Raw genomic sequence first — 14641 nt, 5'->3', positions numbered from 1 at the left:
GTTGATTTTTAATAAAACTGAAGAGCACCAACCTGTTGTTCAAGGACATTATGCTGCATTCATATTTGAAAAGCAAAAAAACTGCATGACATTTTTCCGCAAATTTTTATTTATGAATTTTAAATCAAGAATAAAAAATCTTTTAAAACGTTGATTAAATCATAAGAATAATTTCAATATTTGTTCCCTGTGACTGTCAGCATGCAGTGTTTTTCTTTACCCAGTCGGTAATGTGACATTATTGTGTTCATCAATTAAAAACAAAGCTTTTGGTTCAGTATTTTGGTTCAGCTTATGTTTAAATGTAATGTTTTAGTACACACAAAAATACATTTCATTTCTTTTGCAAAAATAGGTATGAATTTCATGTAAAACCACATTCATTCTCACCTGGACATTTGAATAAGCAGGAAGTCAGAGAGCTGAAGCAGCATTTAGATCATCTGTGTTTTTTTCCCAGCAGGTACGACCTCTGCTCTGCCTCAGGATCTCAGGAATTCAACCGGCGCATTACTGACATCACCCACGACATCCAGGCGCTCGGCTTCCAGGACACACACGGAGACATCGAGGAGGAGGACTACTACCTGTGATGGAGGGATGAAGGGAAATAGAGAGAGTTTGATTCCTCGTTGAATTCAGGCAGTTTTTGAACTTTTAATCTGCCCACCTCAGCAAGAGCAGCGCGTCCATTGCTAGAAAAATAAACTGTAAATATAAATTCTCTGACAGCAGCAGCCTTTTTAATGCTGATGTTTTAAAATGCAATTCCTGCTAAAGAACAGCAAGACAACAAATAAAACCAACAAGTGAGTGAAATAAAAAAATAGTAAGAAAGTTATTCTATTAAAAACCAAAGCTGTCTTAATTCAATTTAACTTATTAAATACAAATGTAGTTTATTATTCAGTGAATCCTACAGTTAATGCACAGCGAAATTAAAACTAGGATTAAACAATGCAAATGTTATCTTAATTTCCAAATCATTGCTGCTAAGATGAAAATGAAAACTCCACTGATTATTTAAGACCGAAATCAATGAAATCTCGATCTGATCATCTCATCGTTATAAAACACAAAAACAGGAAAACCAGACATTTTCAGAAGGGGCGGCACAGTTTTGTCTTCCTGATCCAAAGATCATGATTAGAGCTTATATGTCGACTTGTGTCAGCCAAAATGATCAGAAATAAATGAAATATCAATCTGAATATCTCTTCTTTTTAAAAGCTATAAAAAGAAAAACAAGACATTTTCAGAATGAGCAGTATGTTATTACGGTACTTCAGTTTCTAAAGCGTAATCACTAGTGGAGCTTCAACAGTACTGAATAAAGAGTCTGAGAATGTAAATTACTCGCTGTATTTCATTTCCTACCTTTAATTAATTTGTAAGAAAAACCATAAAAACCATAAAAACACATACACACATACATTTTAAATCATGCATCATCATTAAGTGGTAGATGGAAAAAAATAAATGCCATCCATTTTTGAATCCATTTTGAATTAAGTATATATCACTAAATCTGCATAAAGTTAAGGCATTTAAATAATTTACAAAGCTGCTATATGATGTTATTTTCTGTAGGGATTGTAATACCTAACGGCCACCACATGGAGGCAACTGAGGATAAAGGGCTGATTTATCCCTGCTACTGAGCTAAAGGCCCAGTTATTAGGCAAAAATGATAGTTTTAATGAATGGTTTCAATTAGAATAATAGCTTTAATTTGATGAATAGATAGTAATTTGATAACTTGATAGATAGATAGATGTTCCACATAGTTGTTGCAAATAAATTAATAAAAAAAGAATCAAAGAAAGTAAGATAAGATGAGACATACAGTCATTTAACAATTGAATGTAATGGTAATGATGAGAACTATAAATAGAAAATCCCAAATCTCTCTCTCTCTCTCTCTCTCTTTCCCAATGCTGCATTGACCCGTTATCCTGGCGGCAGCATCATGACCTTCCCATGGTGCACTGCCCCCCCCCGCCTCTCCTCTGCCAGCCTCACTGAACATCAGAGAGAGAGAAAGTCAGTACACCCATGGGTTTCACCCGAGTCGTGTTAGCCCCCTCGCTCTCATTATGTAATAGACGCTGTGTGCATTTATTTGATCACGAACAGAGTAACTTTATTTTCACCAGCAGTGATACACATTACTGTAAATGTATCAGACGTAGCAAAAAGGCTGTTTTTCATCTCTTGCCCTGGATATACAGGCACAGCAAACAAATGAAATACTAAAAATAAAGACACGGTTATTTAAATAGGATAGACTACATGCATGGAGAGACTGAGGGAGGCAGAGAGAGATCGAACTTGCAAGTGAACTAGGTTTTGCTACTTGAAATCACATCTGTCACCAGGATTATGAAACAGATTTACAATACGTATCCCACACAATCAAGATGCTAAATATGTTGTGACTAAAGCTTTTCAGCAACCCTGGAAAATAATGACAAGCTTTCTTTTCTGTTGGAGGAAGAGACCATGTTTGGGCTCATTGTGGGCAAACAGCAATATAGTAGCTTCTCCTTGTACTGTTTCTAAAGGTCAAAGGTCATGACTAGAGTTCATAACAGTCAAAATGATACCAGTAAATGCTATGAGATAATGTTCAGTTGTGTTATCAGGACAGGAGATAAACCCCTAGGTCAGAGCGTGTGTATGTGCGCGTGTGCGTGCGTATGTGTGTGCGCGTGTGTGCGTATATGTGTGTGTCAGGGGCAGCAGGCACATGGTATAAACTCAGTCCTCATCATCGGATTACAGCTTTGTAACCTCTGCAATCATCCATGTGGCAGCATTTACCATGATATCATCACACACACACACACACACACACACACAATCCCTTCCTCTGTCTTATGCAGCCTTACGTCATCATGGATACACTGTTCACAGTCCTGGGTCAAGTATAACTATTGTTATAAGTTATACAGTTTAACAAACTCTATCAAACCCATAACATTTGTTATGGTTTATTTATACACTATATGTAATATGCAATGCATCATTTTTAAACATCCATGTTAAAGTTTAGTTAATATTTATATATTGTAACATTTATTTAAAAACCTTATTTTACTCATAATTCTTAGTTTTTGAAATACTTGACTCATATCTATGTTTTATTTTAGCTGAAATACCTATTACTGTACAAATGTATTTTACACTAAAGAAAATGTGTTTGATTATTGGTTTATGTTTTGGAAATATCTCATATATAATGCATTTTTAATTCAATATTATATTAATGATATTTTATATTAGATACAGTATATACTGTTGTTGGTTAACAATCAAAGTTTATGTTTATGTTTAAAATGCATCGTAATGTAATTTTTTTTGTCTTGGTATATATTACACACACAGGTAGAAGAAATGAAATAGCAGTTTAGAGTGTAATTACACGCAGGCCAATAGTCTGGTTTGTGCTGCTCACTGGTGTTGTTTTTTTACACCCTGTGCAGTACGGCACTTTACAGCACAACACACACCTGACCACACCCAAGATCAATGTTTAACAAATTGACGCATATGCTGTATGTCAGTGCAGCAACATTTTTCATTTATTACAATCTCAACTGTGGAGGTTTTTGTAATGACAAAAAAAAAACATGCATTATAATCTATAACATGACCTGACATCATGCAGATGAAAAATGTATTTCCAGTGAGATCAAACTGAATTAAATGATGTCACTTTTGGATTTCCGTCCGGCTGTTGTTCCAGCTGAGCAGGAAGGTCATTTGTAGTTCATTTGTTGCTCTGCAGATGTAGGGGATCAGGGGGTGAGTGTACGATAACAAACTCCAGCCTGCAGGGATTACAGTGTGGTGTGTCCTACAGGTTATATTAGCAGGCTAACAGTCATACTACGCAATGTGGTCGTCCTGCTGAGCCGGCCAGGTGCCACTCAGCCCAGTGTTTGTGTCACTGCAGGGATCACTGCAGAGAAAATCCACTGAGGTTTCATAACAAAGTGCCAACAGCCAATCAAAGCCGCTGCGGTGACAGCTCAGCTAATGCCTCAGCAGCCCTGATACTCCAGAGATGTGCAGAGGATTTAAACAGACACTGCAGAAAACTTTAACAGAAAAGTAACGCCACGTAATATTATATTTATACATATATAAAACTATAAAATAATAAAAGAAACAAAAAAGGAAAGAGAAGGAAATGGATAAAATTAAAACATAATATCCAGCTTGGAACCACATTGTGCATTTTGTTGCATAATAATAGGACAGTTATTTAATTTATTCATTTATATTATTGTTTATTTAACAGGGACAAAACACAGTACATTCATTTCTCCAGATGTGATTAAAAGCTATTTTTTTATCGGCCGTCCCAGGTTCACACAGTTAAAGCTTTAACAACAACAGAGAGTTACAGACAGTGAATTAAGAGAGTGCACCTCGATGCAAACATGATAAGACGTGATTATTACAAACCAAATAAAAACAGACACTAGTTCTCAACTGGCCGCCATAACAGCCACAAATCTAAACCATAATTAAAATCAACCATTTCATCAGAATGAGAATTTTCCAAATTCTATTTAAAAGTACTACACTCTCTGATACTAAGTGGTAAAAAAATCCACTTCCTGGTTTCCCTGTGTGAAAAATACTTTTGACAGTATTATTGTATATTATAAGAATCTGCTGCTGCTACTACACATGCTAATACAGTGCAAATAGCCTATAGAGAAAAAAGGAATGTAGTAATAGTAATTAAAAAAAATCTACTTTTTAAAAAGTTTTTATTGCTTTAGGAAAAAGAAGAGCACAACGAGAAAAGGGGTGAACAGGGTTAAAGAAGTGTTTCTTCATTTATTATTTAAAACATTTTTTTATTAAAAACTGTTACAAATATTTGCGATAGTACATTATACCATTTATGGTCACTATATTTACATTTTTGTAACAGTCTGTAGTTTACAACGTGGCCAACAGACTCCCCGAAGGCTCTGGCTTCACACGTCATTACGTATTCCTGTCTGGACCAATGAGAACTGAGAAGGGCATAAAGCGGTCTCTCGCCGCTTAAAAGAGATTTGACAGCCGCAAGTGTCGAGCCGATCCGGCGGTTGACTTCGTCAGTGGGACAGAGACCATGGCGGCGGCGGCTGCTGCTGCTGCTGCTTGCGGCCAGCACAGCGCTGCGATAACGGCCGCAGTAAGCGGCAAAAAAACGCACAGTAGTAGGAACCGGGAGAACTCTCGCCGGAGACAAGCCGCTCTTTTGTTTCTCAGTAACATCTCCCTGGATGGACGGCCAGTTCAGAGTAATTCAGCCGAGAATGTAGGAAGCCGCCACCACACAGAGACCGACTTGGAGGGAGTCGACTCCGGCTCTGCGGCGGCGGCGGCAGCGGCCGAGTTGTGCCCGGAGCTGGGTAATAACAGCTACGGGACATTCTCCAGTTTGTCCGTGAGCTGCGGGAACGTAAATCCCTCCTTGGCACCGAGGACAGGACTCCTCAACATACCGCCTATCCTCGTCCTGCCGTCGGAGACGGCGTTCAACGACGTGGGGAGCGCGGAGGTGCTGCTGGAGTGCCGCAGAGGCTCGTTCCCCTCGCAGGGGAACAGTAACCTGCTCTCGCCGTCCCCGTCGCCGTCCAACGCCAGCCTGCTACCGTCGCCGCTTGGACCGCGGAAGTCTTCCACACTGCTGTCGGTTCAGAGCTGTAACTCGGTGTCCTCAGAACCGCGACAAAGGTGAGAGACACGCAGCTATGTTTTTGTTCTTTAATCGGGTGAGCAGGCGTGTCGTTGCTGCCAGTTACACGGCTGAAGTTGCATTTTTGTGCCTGGTCTTCCCCCTTGAAGCACTTTAATTGCCCTTTGTCTGAATGGTGCTGCATAAACTTGCCTCACCTTGAAACAACGCCGTTAGCTTGAATGTCTCAACGTTACCTGAAAGTTTGAGGGAGGATTGTTGTAATCGGCTCAGACACTGAACTTGTCCGCAGGTAGCTGGACTGTCTGGTCCAGTTTAACAGAGTATCCACACTCTTATTCACAAGCTGAGCGTGGTTTAACACTGGATTTGATGCTGTAAGTCCTTGGTTCCCATTAGAGTTTGGGGAGTGGTTCCAGTGGCATTAAGGATAAGTATATAAAAGTCCCTTCCCTAGATTTGAGAGAAATTAAAGTGTGTCACTGGTCGTGATGCAACGTTTCTCTGTATCCATTGTTACCTTTTCCTGCCTGTCTGGAGGTGAATATTTACTTCAGGTATGTCAATGTACCTAAAGTCATGTCATGTCATGTCATGTCTTGCGTGCTCAGGTGAGGGCCCCTCAGAGCAACATCTCACATGACTAATGCCAGTTGACTTTGGGAGGTGGTGGTGTGGATTATTAGAAGTTCAGCACCACCTTTACCTCTTACCTATAAGAAAATGTCAGATGACTATGTTGGCTTTTGCTCATGTCCCCTGCTGCTGTCCTCACAAACGTAGAGAGGAGCTGTGAAACCCATACATCAAGACTAAGACGTGTCCGTGGCTTTGGGTATAGAAAACTGTTGGCACTGAGTACCTGGTCAGATTCTTTTGTTTACTTATTCTGATCAGATGTTGTCACATTTAAATCCTGATTTTTGTTCATTTTATTTTGTATTTAATTTAGACAAAGTCCAACAAACAATTCTTTTCTTTATTTTTTTTTTTTGGCTCAATCTCATATAGTCTATAAAATGTCAGAAAACAAGAAAATCTCGTCTCCCAAGGTGACGTCTTCAGACGCTTGTCGTGTCCGACCAACAGTCCAAAACCCAAAGATAATCAGTTCATAATGAAACAGAAAAAACAGAACAGAAAAAAGTAGCAAGTCCTCACATTTGAGAAACTGGAACCAGAGAATATTTGGTGTTTTGTAATCCTTTAAGTCATTTATTTAAAGTTTGTGGTGATTTGTTTTCTGTTGACTTTAAATATTTGGCAGTACTGCTGAAACAATTGGCCAATCAACCAACTGGTCAGTTGCCACTAAATGCTTGGTCAGATTCTTTTAATCTGCTTTACTTAGTTTTCGATCACATATTTTCTGATTTGTATTATTTTAATCATATTATTTACTGTATATGTAAGTGCATTTTCTTTATGCAAAGTCCTTCTGTGTCTGTAATAAGACACGATTGCATACTAATGTATTTGAGAACTTTATAGCATATTTTGTTGTAATAGGTTTTGCAGGATAATGTTTATTTTCACCAAAATAAGATATTAAAGTATTGTTTTGGTATCTGTACTAATACTTAAAAAAAAAAAAAAACAATGCCTATGTACCATGGTCATTTCAGGTTATACTGATTGTACATGCACGTTGTTAATACTGATACATATCTTATTACATCAAAATAGCATCAGGAAGTTAGACTGAGCAGTATCTGCAGGTAGAGAGTTTGAATGCAACGACACTCCACTTCTTGAACTTGAAGATTTTTTGGTATCTCTAATAAAAATTTAAAAGATATATCACATATAATGCAAGAAATCCAGTCATATGTTTATCTCAGCCAGCCTTGTCAATAACTTTGAGCTTGGTCGTCGTCTAATAGGAAACTAGTTTTTAAAAGTTGTAGCTGGTGCCCTTTTTTAGAGGGGATGTGAAACTGGGGACGGTTACAAACCACAGGCAGATAACGTGAAGTCAAGCTGTTTTCTGTGGCACAGTGGCAATCATTTTCATTTGGGTGTTTACTACTGTAACTGTGGATTAGTTTGGATTTTCTCTGCTGAGAGAGGGAGACAGAAATGGGCTGGATGAGAACAGAAAGATGCAGCGCGAAGAGAATAAGAGATGAGTTTCTAATTATTAACTATGTGAATGTGGTTTTATAAGCAAGGGAGCGACAGAGTTTGTGTGCGTGTGCTTACTCATCTGGCAGTGATTCAGGCATGCTTACGCTTGTGTGAGTGCTGATGGATGGATCAGCTCCGTCACCACGTTGGCAGCGTATCAAACCCAGAGAATGTTAGCCCCGCAGCGATAAACACGGCTTAACCTATTTACCTCTAACAACAGGCTGGGAAATTAGCAGCGGATAACAGCGCATCAGTCAGACTGCTGCACCAGCCACCAACCGTCATCTACAGCTCCTGCTGTGTGACTTGATTTTGTTTATTTACTGTGATGCTGCACGTACAGTATTTCATTGTATTTCATGCCAGGACGGTTATCACTGTTACTAATAAGGAGTGCAATTTACACTGTTGGTTTGTGACAAGTAGACGAGCAATGTGGGGTTTAAAAAATGTGTTCATTTGCAAAGGGCTGCTTTTCATCGATCAGCAATTCTTTTCTTTTTTTAATGAATTGATGGACTGCTTGGTTCATAAAATGTTTCAATGAAGTTAAAAATGTCCAAGTTGACATATTTAAACTGTTTTGCTTTGTCCAACCAACCCAAAAATGCTCAAAATATACTGGTTCGAGCTTATCAAAGTTGAATTTAAGAAGTTGCTGCTTTTCTTTGTCTTTTACGATATTAAACAAAATTAGGACTGCGACTAATGATTATTTTTATTATCGATTTAATCTGCCGACTATTTTCTGGATTAAACGATCAATAATTTTTTTCCTATAAAATGTCAGAAATGAGTGAAAATGCCCTTTTTATAATTGGATGTTAAAAGTTGACGCCTTCAAATGTCATGTTTTGTACGGGCATCAGTCCAAAACCAAACGATCTTCAGTTTACTATATGACAAAGCTAGGCAGCAAATCCTCACATTTGAGAAGCTGGAACCAGCAAATGTCAACATTAATCGATTTATCAAAATAGTTGCCGATTCATTTTCTGTCGATTTTTTTTTTTGATTAATCAACAAATTATTTCAGCTCTAAAGCGAGCGGGACATTTTACAGAATGCCGACATTGTTTTTTTAATTCCTGCAAACATATTTCTGAAATGCAGTTTCTTGTCTCTTATTGGCAGACATATATGCACATACCAATATGTTTGTGATAAGCTAATATAGGCCAATAATATTGGCTTGCAGATTAATTGGTTGGTCTCCACATGTGATTACATCCTGGGTGTTGATGTAAACTGTATTTGCAGATTAGAAACTCGTAAATATGTTGACTTCCACGTATCATGAACATGGTATTAGGGCTAATGTTTCTCATAATTAAGGCAGCTGGTTACTTTAATGATGTCTCTAGGTTATTGCAGTAATTATTTATTGATGTTGAAATACTTTTTACGTTTGGGCAGTAGCACTATTTGCTGCTGCAAGAACCCAGTTCTCTCTCATCTGATTCCTGCTAAAGATCTAGCCAGCTGGTTAAATAGTGAAAGTGATTTTGGCAATTTTGAACTCAAAATGTTTTTGAGTTTCCTGTGCTGACTGCTCGCTGGCACTGAAGCGGCTAAATTTAAAAGCAGACTCACCTACACACTTCCTGGTGTAATGAAGTTGCCAGTCGTCCGATGCGATCATCAGTCACGCTCTGTTTAACCTCTCTGTCTGTAACAAGGCTCACTGTGTGAAGTCCTGCCAGCCAGCTACCCAGCCAGCCAACTGCTTCATTAGCCTGCTCATGAACACACACACATACACACAGACACACACACACACTGGCACATATCAATAGTTTATTTGTTTAACTGACGCTCTTGTACTTGAACTTGTAATTGCAGTTGGCCATGGTTGGTTTTGATTTCTCGCCTTGACTTTGTCCAAAGAGACGTTTGACTTCTGCACAAGCAAAATTAGCATCGGTTCCGGGGCTGCTATTATGTAATGGTTTCACGTGTGAGAGAAGTGCTAGAAAAAGAAACGAGAGAATTCACAGTTCAGGAGGCATGCAGGATGTTTTTTTGCTGTTGTACTGTGTCTGTTTTTAGAATTTGGGACAGTGAGAGGTTTCTCCTAAACTGAGCATTAAACATTTATGAGTTTGGCTACAAACTACAACAGCCTCAAACTACGGTGGCTGAGACGTGTCTGCACTACCCAAACGCTGTGCAAATTCGATAAACACAAGCACATTAACAGAAAACACAAATACAAAAGCCACAACACGAATGCAAAAGCCGATATGCAAACATTATATTTTACTCCTATATTTTGTCTTCTGCACTGTTTATATCTTTGTCTTAGATTCTCTTTTTCTCATTTTACATGAGCGTTGTTGGAGGGAGCCTGAGAACAAAAAGTTAACTGCCAACGACTGTTTCACTGTAGCCTAATTGTTGTGCATATGACAAATAAAGAACTTAACTTGCCTTTTTGTTTAGTCCAGTTCGGTGCAAAAGTCAAAACTTAAAACTGCACGAAAGTCTTGTGAAAAAAGAAAAAAGATCCTTTTCAATAATAAGAATTCAAATGCTGTTATTATTTTCCCACATGATGATCATTATATGACACAAAACAGCCTGTAGTCTGTTTTGGATGCTGACATTTTGAGGCATTGAGGGACTCAGTCTCCATTAAAGTGACAGCCAATGTTAAAATACCGTATTTCCTCAAATAGTGACAGGGGCCTTCCCTCTGTTTGATAAATATAAATGGTCATATTTTAGTATGAAGCCTCATTTTCATCTGCTCCTATTTGTTCTGTTAAAGTTACTGCATTATGCTCTTAATACACTTGTTGAAAATAGCATGATTATATTGTTGAATTTATGAAATTAAAGCGATGGAAATATGCATTATGCTTAGTTGGCATTATTCATTAATGTTAAGAGAATTTTCCATTCAAGAATTTTACCAGTAAAATTACGCACACATTTCTTATAGAGGGTATCAGTCTGGCAGCAAATAGTGAATTCCACTGTATGCAGAATGTTGCATGCATGTGTGCACAGTGTTATATTTTCACAGCTCACTGTCAGTAAATAATGTGCTTTAAGTATTAAGCCTGCAAAGGTGCGGTTATTTAAAGCTTTGAATGTGTCGATTGGGTTCTGGAGGTGTGGGTACAGCAGTTGCGCAGGGTTGGCGTGGCCTGGGGTGGTGGGGCCCAATGTGATATCTGTATTGGGGCCCCAAACTCCCTGGTCCCACATGCCCTGATCATTAGCATTGATAGCATTGATTGTAGCATTAATTACAGTAGTTTTTTGGGGGGTTTTTTCTCATGCAGAGGTTGACTTTACTAATGTTAATGTACTTCAGAGTTTCCCACGGTCCTTTATAGCAGAAGTGGGCCACCTCGCCTGACACAAAAACCACCGTTGTCAACATCATAACAAGTAACACACTTTCATAAAATAAATAAAGTAAAATATTCTGTAGTTTTGGTGATAATGTGAATGACTAGTGTCTTAATGAAAAATGAGGACACACTGAAGGTTGTTTGTATCAGTGTAAAGTTGATCTGTGATTGGTCAGTTGCTGTGCCAGAGGGAAACACTAAAACTCTGCTAAAACTCTGTCAGCCAGGTGAGGACAGTCAGCTCAGTTTGGCTGAACGTCCTCCTTGAGGAGTCAGGTGTTCCCTGAATGACCTCATGGAGTCGGTGACATAGACTGTCGAAGACTCCACGCTAACTAATGAGGTTTGTTCCTGGTTTAAATTAGGATTTGGCATTTCTCTTGACAACATCGGGCCCAGAAGATTGTCTGTGCTAATTTGCTTATTTGTAATAAGTTTCAGGTTTTCTTCATCAATGTTCATCTAAGACCCACTAAGCTTCTTTGATTGCCAAGAGGAAGTTAAATGTAAGATGAGTAAATGGCTGATAAACCGGAAAAGGGGAAAAAAAAGAGGAAGGACAAGTGTGAGTCAGCATGACTGAGCTTCTCAGTAAATAACCACCACATGAGAAACTGAGCTCCGTTCACACAGACAGGTGCTGTGATAATAAGCAAAACATCTCCATGATTTTAATCCTGTCCTTAATAATCACATCATTCATTTTTACTAACACCTACCAGTTTACATCACATTTCAGTAACTGACTGAGTTTCTCTCAAAATCAGACGTCTTGTTATAGTTAGTAAGTAATTTATTATATATTGGAAAACAGTTCTTCATGCTCAGCCTTGCCCTCATGTCTACGGATCTTAATTTTCTATCTGCTGATTCAGGTTTAAATGCTACCTTAAATATACTCCAATTAAGACAGTAGGTCGCGTCCTCTGTAATCAACCTGTGTCAACTGTGCAGGATTAATGGGGCAAACACTAACACTCTGCTGACCTACCTGTCAGCCAGCTGAGGACACTCAGTCAGCTCAGTTTGGCTGAACTTCCTCCTGGAGGAGTCAGGTGTTTCCTGAATGACCTCATGGAGTCGGTGGCGTAAGACTCCACACTAACTAATGAGGTTTGTTTCTGGTTTAACACCAGTTTAGACTCCAGCGTCTTACCTGCCAATAAACACAACGCTTCAATCTTTACAGAACTGTTGTTTAAACTCATATCTGATACTACTAACCCCAAACTTTTAAATGTGTAGCTTGTGCACTCAAACCTGCAGGGAGGCGAGCACATCTGAGACAAACATTAGTCAGCAAATAAGTATAATAAAACCTGAAAAAGAAGAAGGTGCACTTTAAAATGACTGATATGCAGTGTAGACTTTATTCTACTTGCTGATGTTTCGTCAACAACATTTTTAACAGTGCTTCGATAATAAAAATGCCTATACAACCACAAGTACTGCCTCAAAAATGACCACCCAGATGAAAGAACTTTTCAGCGTCTGTTTAAGTAGAAACAGGTCATCACAAGCTTCACAAAAGCAGGACAAATCGCAGGATAGTTGGTTTGGATTTTCATTTTTTCACTTTATTTGGGACACCCCAGTAGCTTATTTTTAAGGCGCTGACCACACATCCATGGTTCGAGTCTTGTCATCACTCTACTGTCTGTAATAAAAGCATAAAGTGCCCATATTCCTTGGAAATAAAAGGTTGTAGCTAGTTTATCTGTAAAGTGTTTCGCTCTCTGTGTTCTTTATGTGCAAATGTTTTCTCATGGTGCCTCTCCTTTATTTTCTCCCAGCGGCGTAAACAGAGTTTTAGAGTTTGGTTGTTAAAACTTGATCTGGTTGTTAATCAGCCTTTCTTTCCTTTTTTTTCATCTGTCTGCCTCTCTTTGCTTTCTTCCACACTCCCTTTTCTCGTTTCTGTCTTAGGATTCTATTACTTCTTTTCTTTTTACTTTTCTTTATCTCTCTTCCTCACACACGGGTTGAGCTGATATATGTTGAAGGTTGATACTAATAATCTAAGTGACTAAAGCCGCTGACATTTTGTATTCATATTAAAAATTCCCAACCCTTTCATGCTAAAACAAAATGTCTGAATACTGAGGGTTCCTCATTTAGACCATCATGAGGCAATCAAATTGCTACTGTGACTGTAAGCACTGCTACAGTACCTGAGGCCTACCTGTCTGATTAGGACGAGGAGGATATGTTGTCTACTGAAATAGCAATAACACGTACAAACAGATACATTTGTCTTGATTTTGCCATTGAATTTTTTTGCAGCTCCATCCCCTGTCTCACTCTCTCTTTCTCTCTCTCTCTCACACACTCACACATTCACACACACACACACACACACAAACACACACACACACACACACTCACCAAAATGTACTGAATGTTAGTTGGAGCAGTGAGCTGCTTTGTTCGCAACTTTATGCTGAATTTGTTGCCTGAAGCAGAAAACTTATCAGATTCAGCAGGAACACTGATTAGACACACCCTCTGGACTAACACACACACACACACACACACACACACACTATGAGAACAAACCAGAGAGGAGATGTAATCTGACTGACATCATCTGTATCTTGTGTGTGTGTGTTTGTCTAAACATGCATGCCTGTCCAGTGAAAACAGAGCTGAACCCCACTCCCCTCCACACCCTTAACACACAAATGATTTCTTTCTTTCCTTCAGTCTGCACAACTTTTCTTCAGACCATGTCCTCACTAATGTGGATAAATCAGAAAACGCCCTTCACCTTCAACATGTCGATTGTGGTTCTATCTGCACAGATTTTTAGGTTATTTTCTAAACTCTCTGTCCACACTGAAAGACCAAACACCAAGGCACTGTTAAACTCTGTTGGTTGGCATATCACAAATCATCTTGAAGGACTGTGACTGGCTGGAAAGTCGTTTGGACAAATATGGCTGCGTATTGTTATTGTCTCAGCGGGCTAAAGGTCCGGTCTGTCCACTCGGACTCTCTGAGGGCTTTTTGTGTTTTTGTGTTTTTGTTGTCGGACAGCATGCATAAATGATAATATGTGATGTTACTGAGGCTCATAAAAGTTTCCTGCTAACCAAGGCTAGCTGAAAATCCATGGCTGCTGCACTGAGACCCTCCATCAAATGTTTGTTTTGAAATGAAAAGTTTGCTGATGATGAACACCAAAACACACAACAATGACCCTTTCTGTGAAGGCTGCCAGTCATGCTGTAAGGGTGAAAACCTTACTCTTCTCTGTCCGCACAACAACATGAGCATGATAGAGTGTGTGTTCAAGAAGTCCTGTTTTAGATGGTGAGAAAACAGTAGTTAGTTTTTGCAGATTTCATTGTGGATTACTTTAGAAAACGATCTGAAAACTCTGGTGTGGATGGAACTCTTGACCTCGTAATGTGGTTTTAAATGTAGCACTATCAGTGTGAAC

The 14641-nt window shown here is 38.9% G+C and overlaps 2 protein-coding genes across 2 annotated transcripts in view; both read left to right on the top strand.

Moving 5' to 3' along the window:
• ccm2l (CCM2 like scaffold protein) overlaps positions 1-734 on the top strand; it is a 10126-nt gene extending 9392 nt beyond the window's left edge. Inside the window, 1 exon segment of the mRNA XM_044210089.1 lies at positions 464-734. Within this exon segment, the coding sequence (XP_044066024.1) occupies positions 464-593 (130 nt within the window). The 3' untranslated portion in view covers positions 594-734.
• Positions 735-4699: 3965 nt separating this feature from the next.
• Positions 4700-14641, top strand: part of cables2b (Cdk5 and Abl enzyme substrate 2b) — a 40659-nt gene continuing 30717 nt past the window's right edge. The window contains exon 1 of the mRNA XM_044210090.1: positions 4700-5745. Coding sequence (XP_044066025.1) covers positions 5138-5745 — 608 coding nt within the window. The 5' untranslated portion in view covers positions 4700-5137. The remainder of the gene's footprint in view (positions 5746-14641) is intronic.

This window comes from Siniperca chuatsi, linkage group LG10 (assembly GCF_020085105.1).
Source record: "Siniperca chuatsi isolate FFG_IHB_CAS linkage group LG10, ASM2008510v1, whole genome shotgun sequence".
Taxonomy (NCBI): Eukaryota; Metazoa; Chordata; class Actinopteri; order Centrarchiformes; family Sinipercidae; genus Siniperca; species Siniperca chuatsi.
Note: the sequence above shows the minus strand (reverse complement) of the source record. Positions and strands in the feature narration are given on the sequence as shown.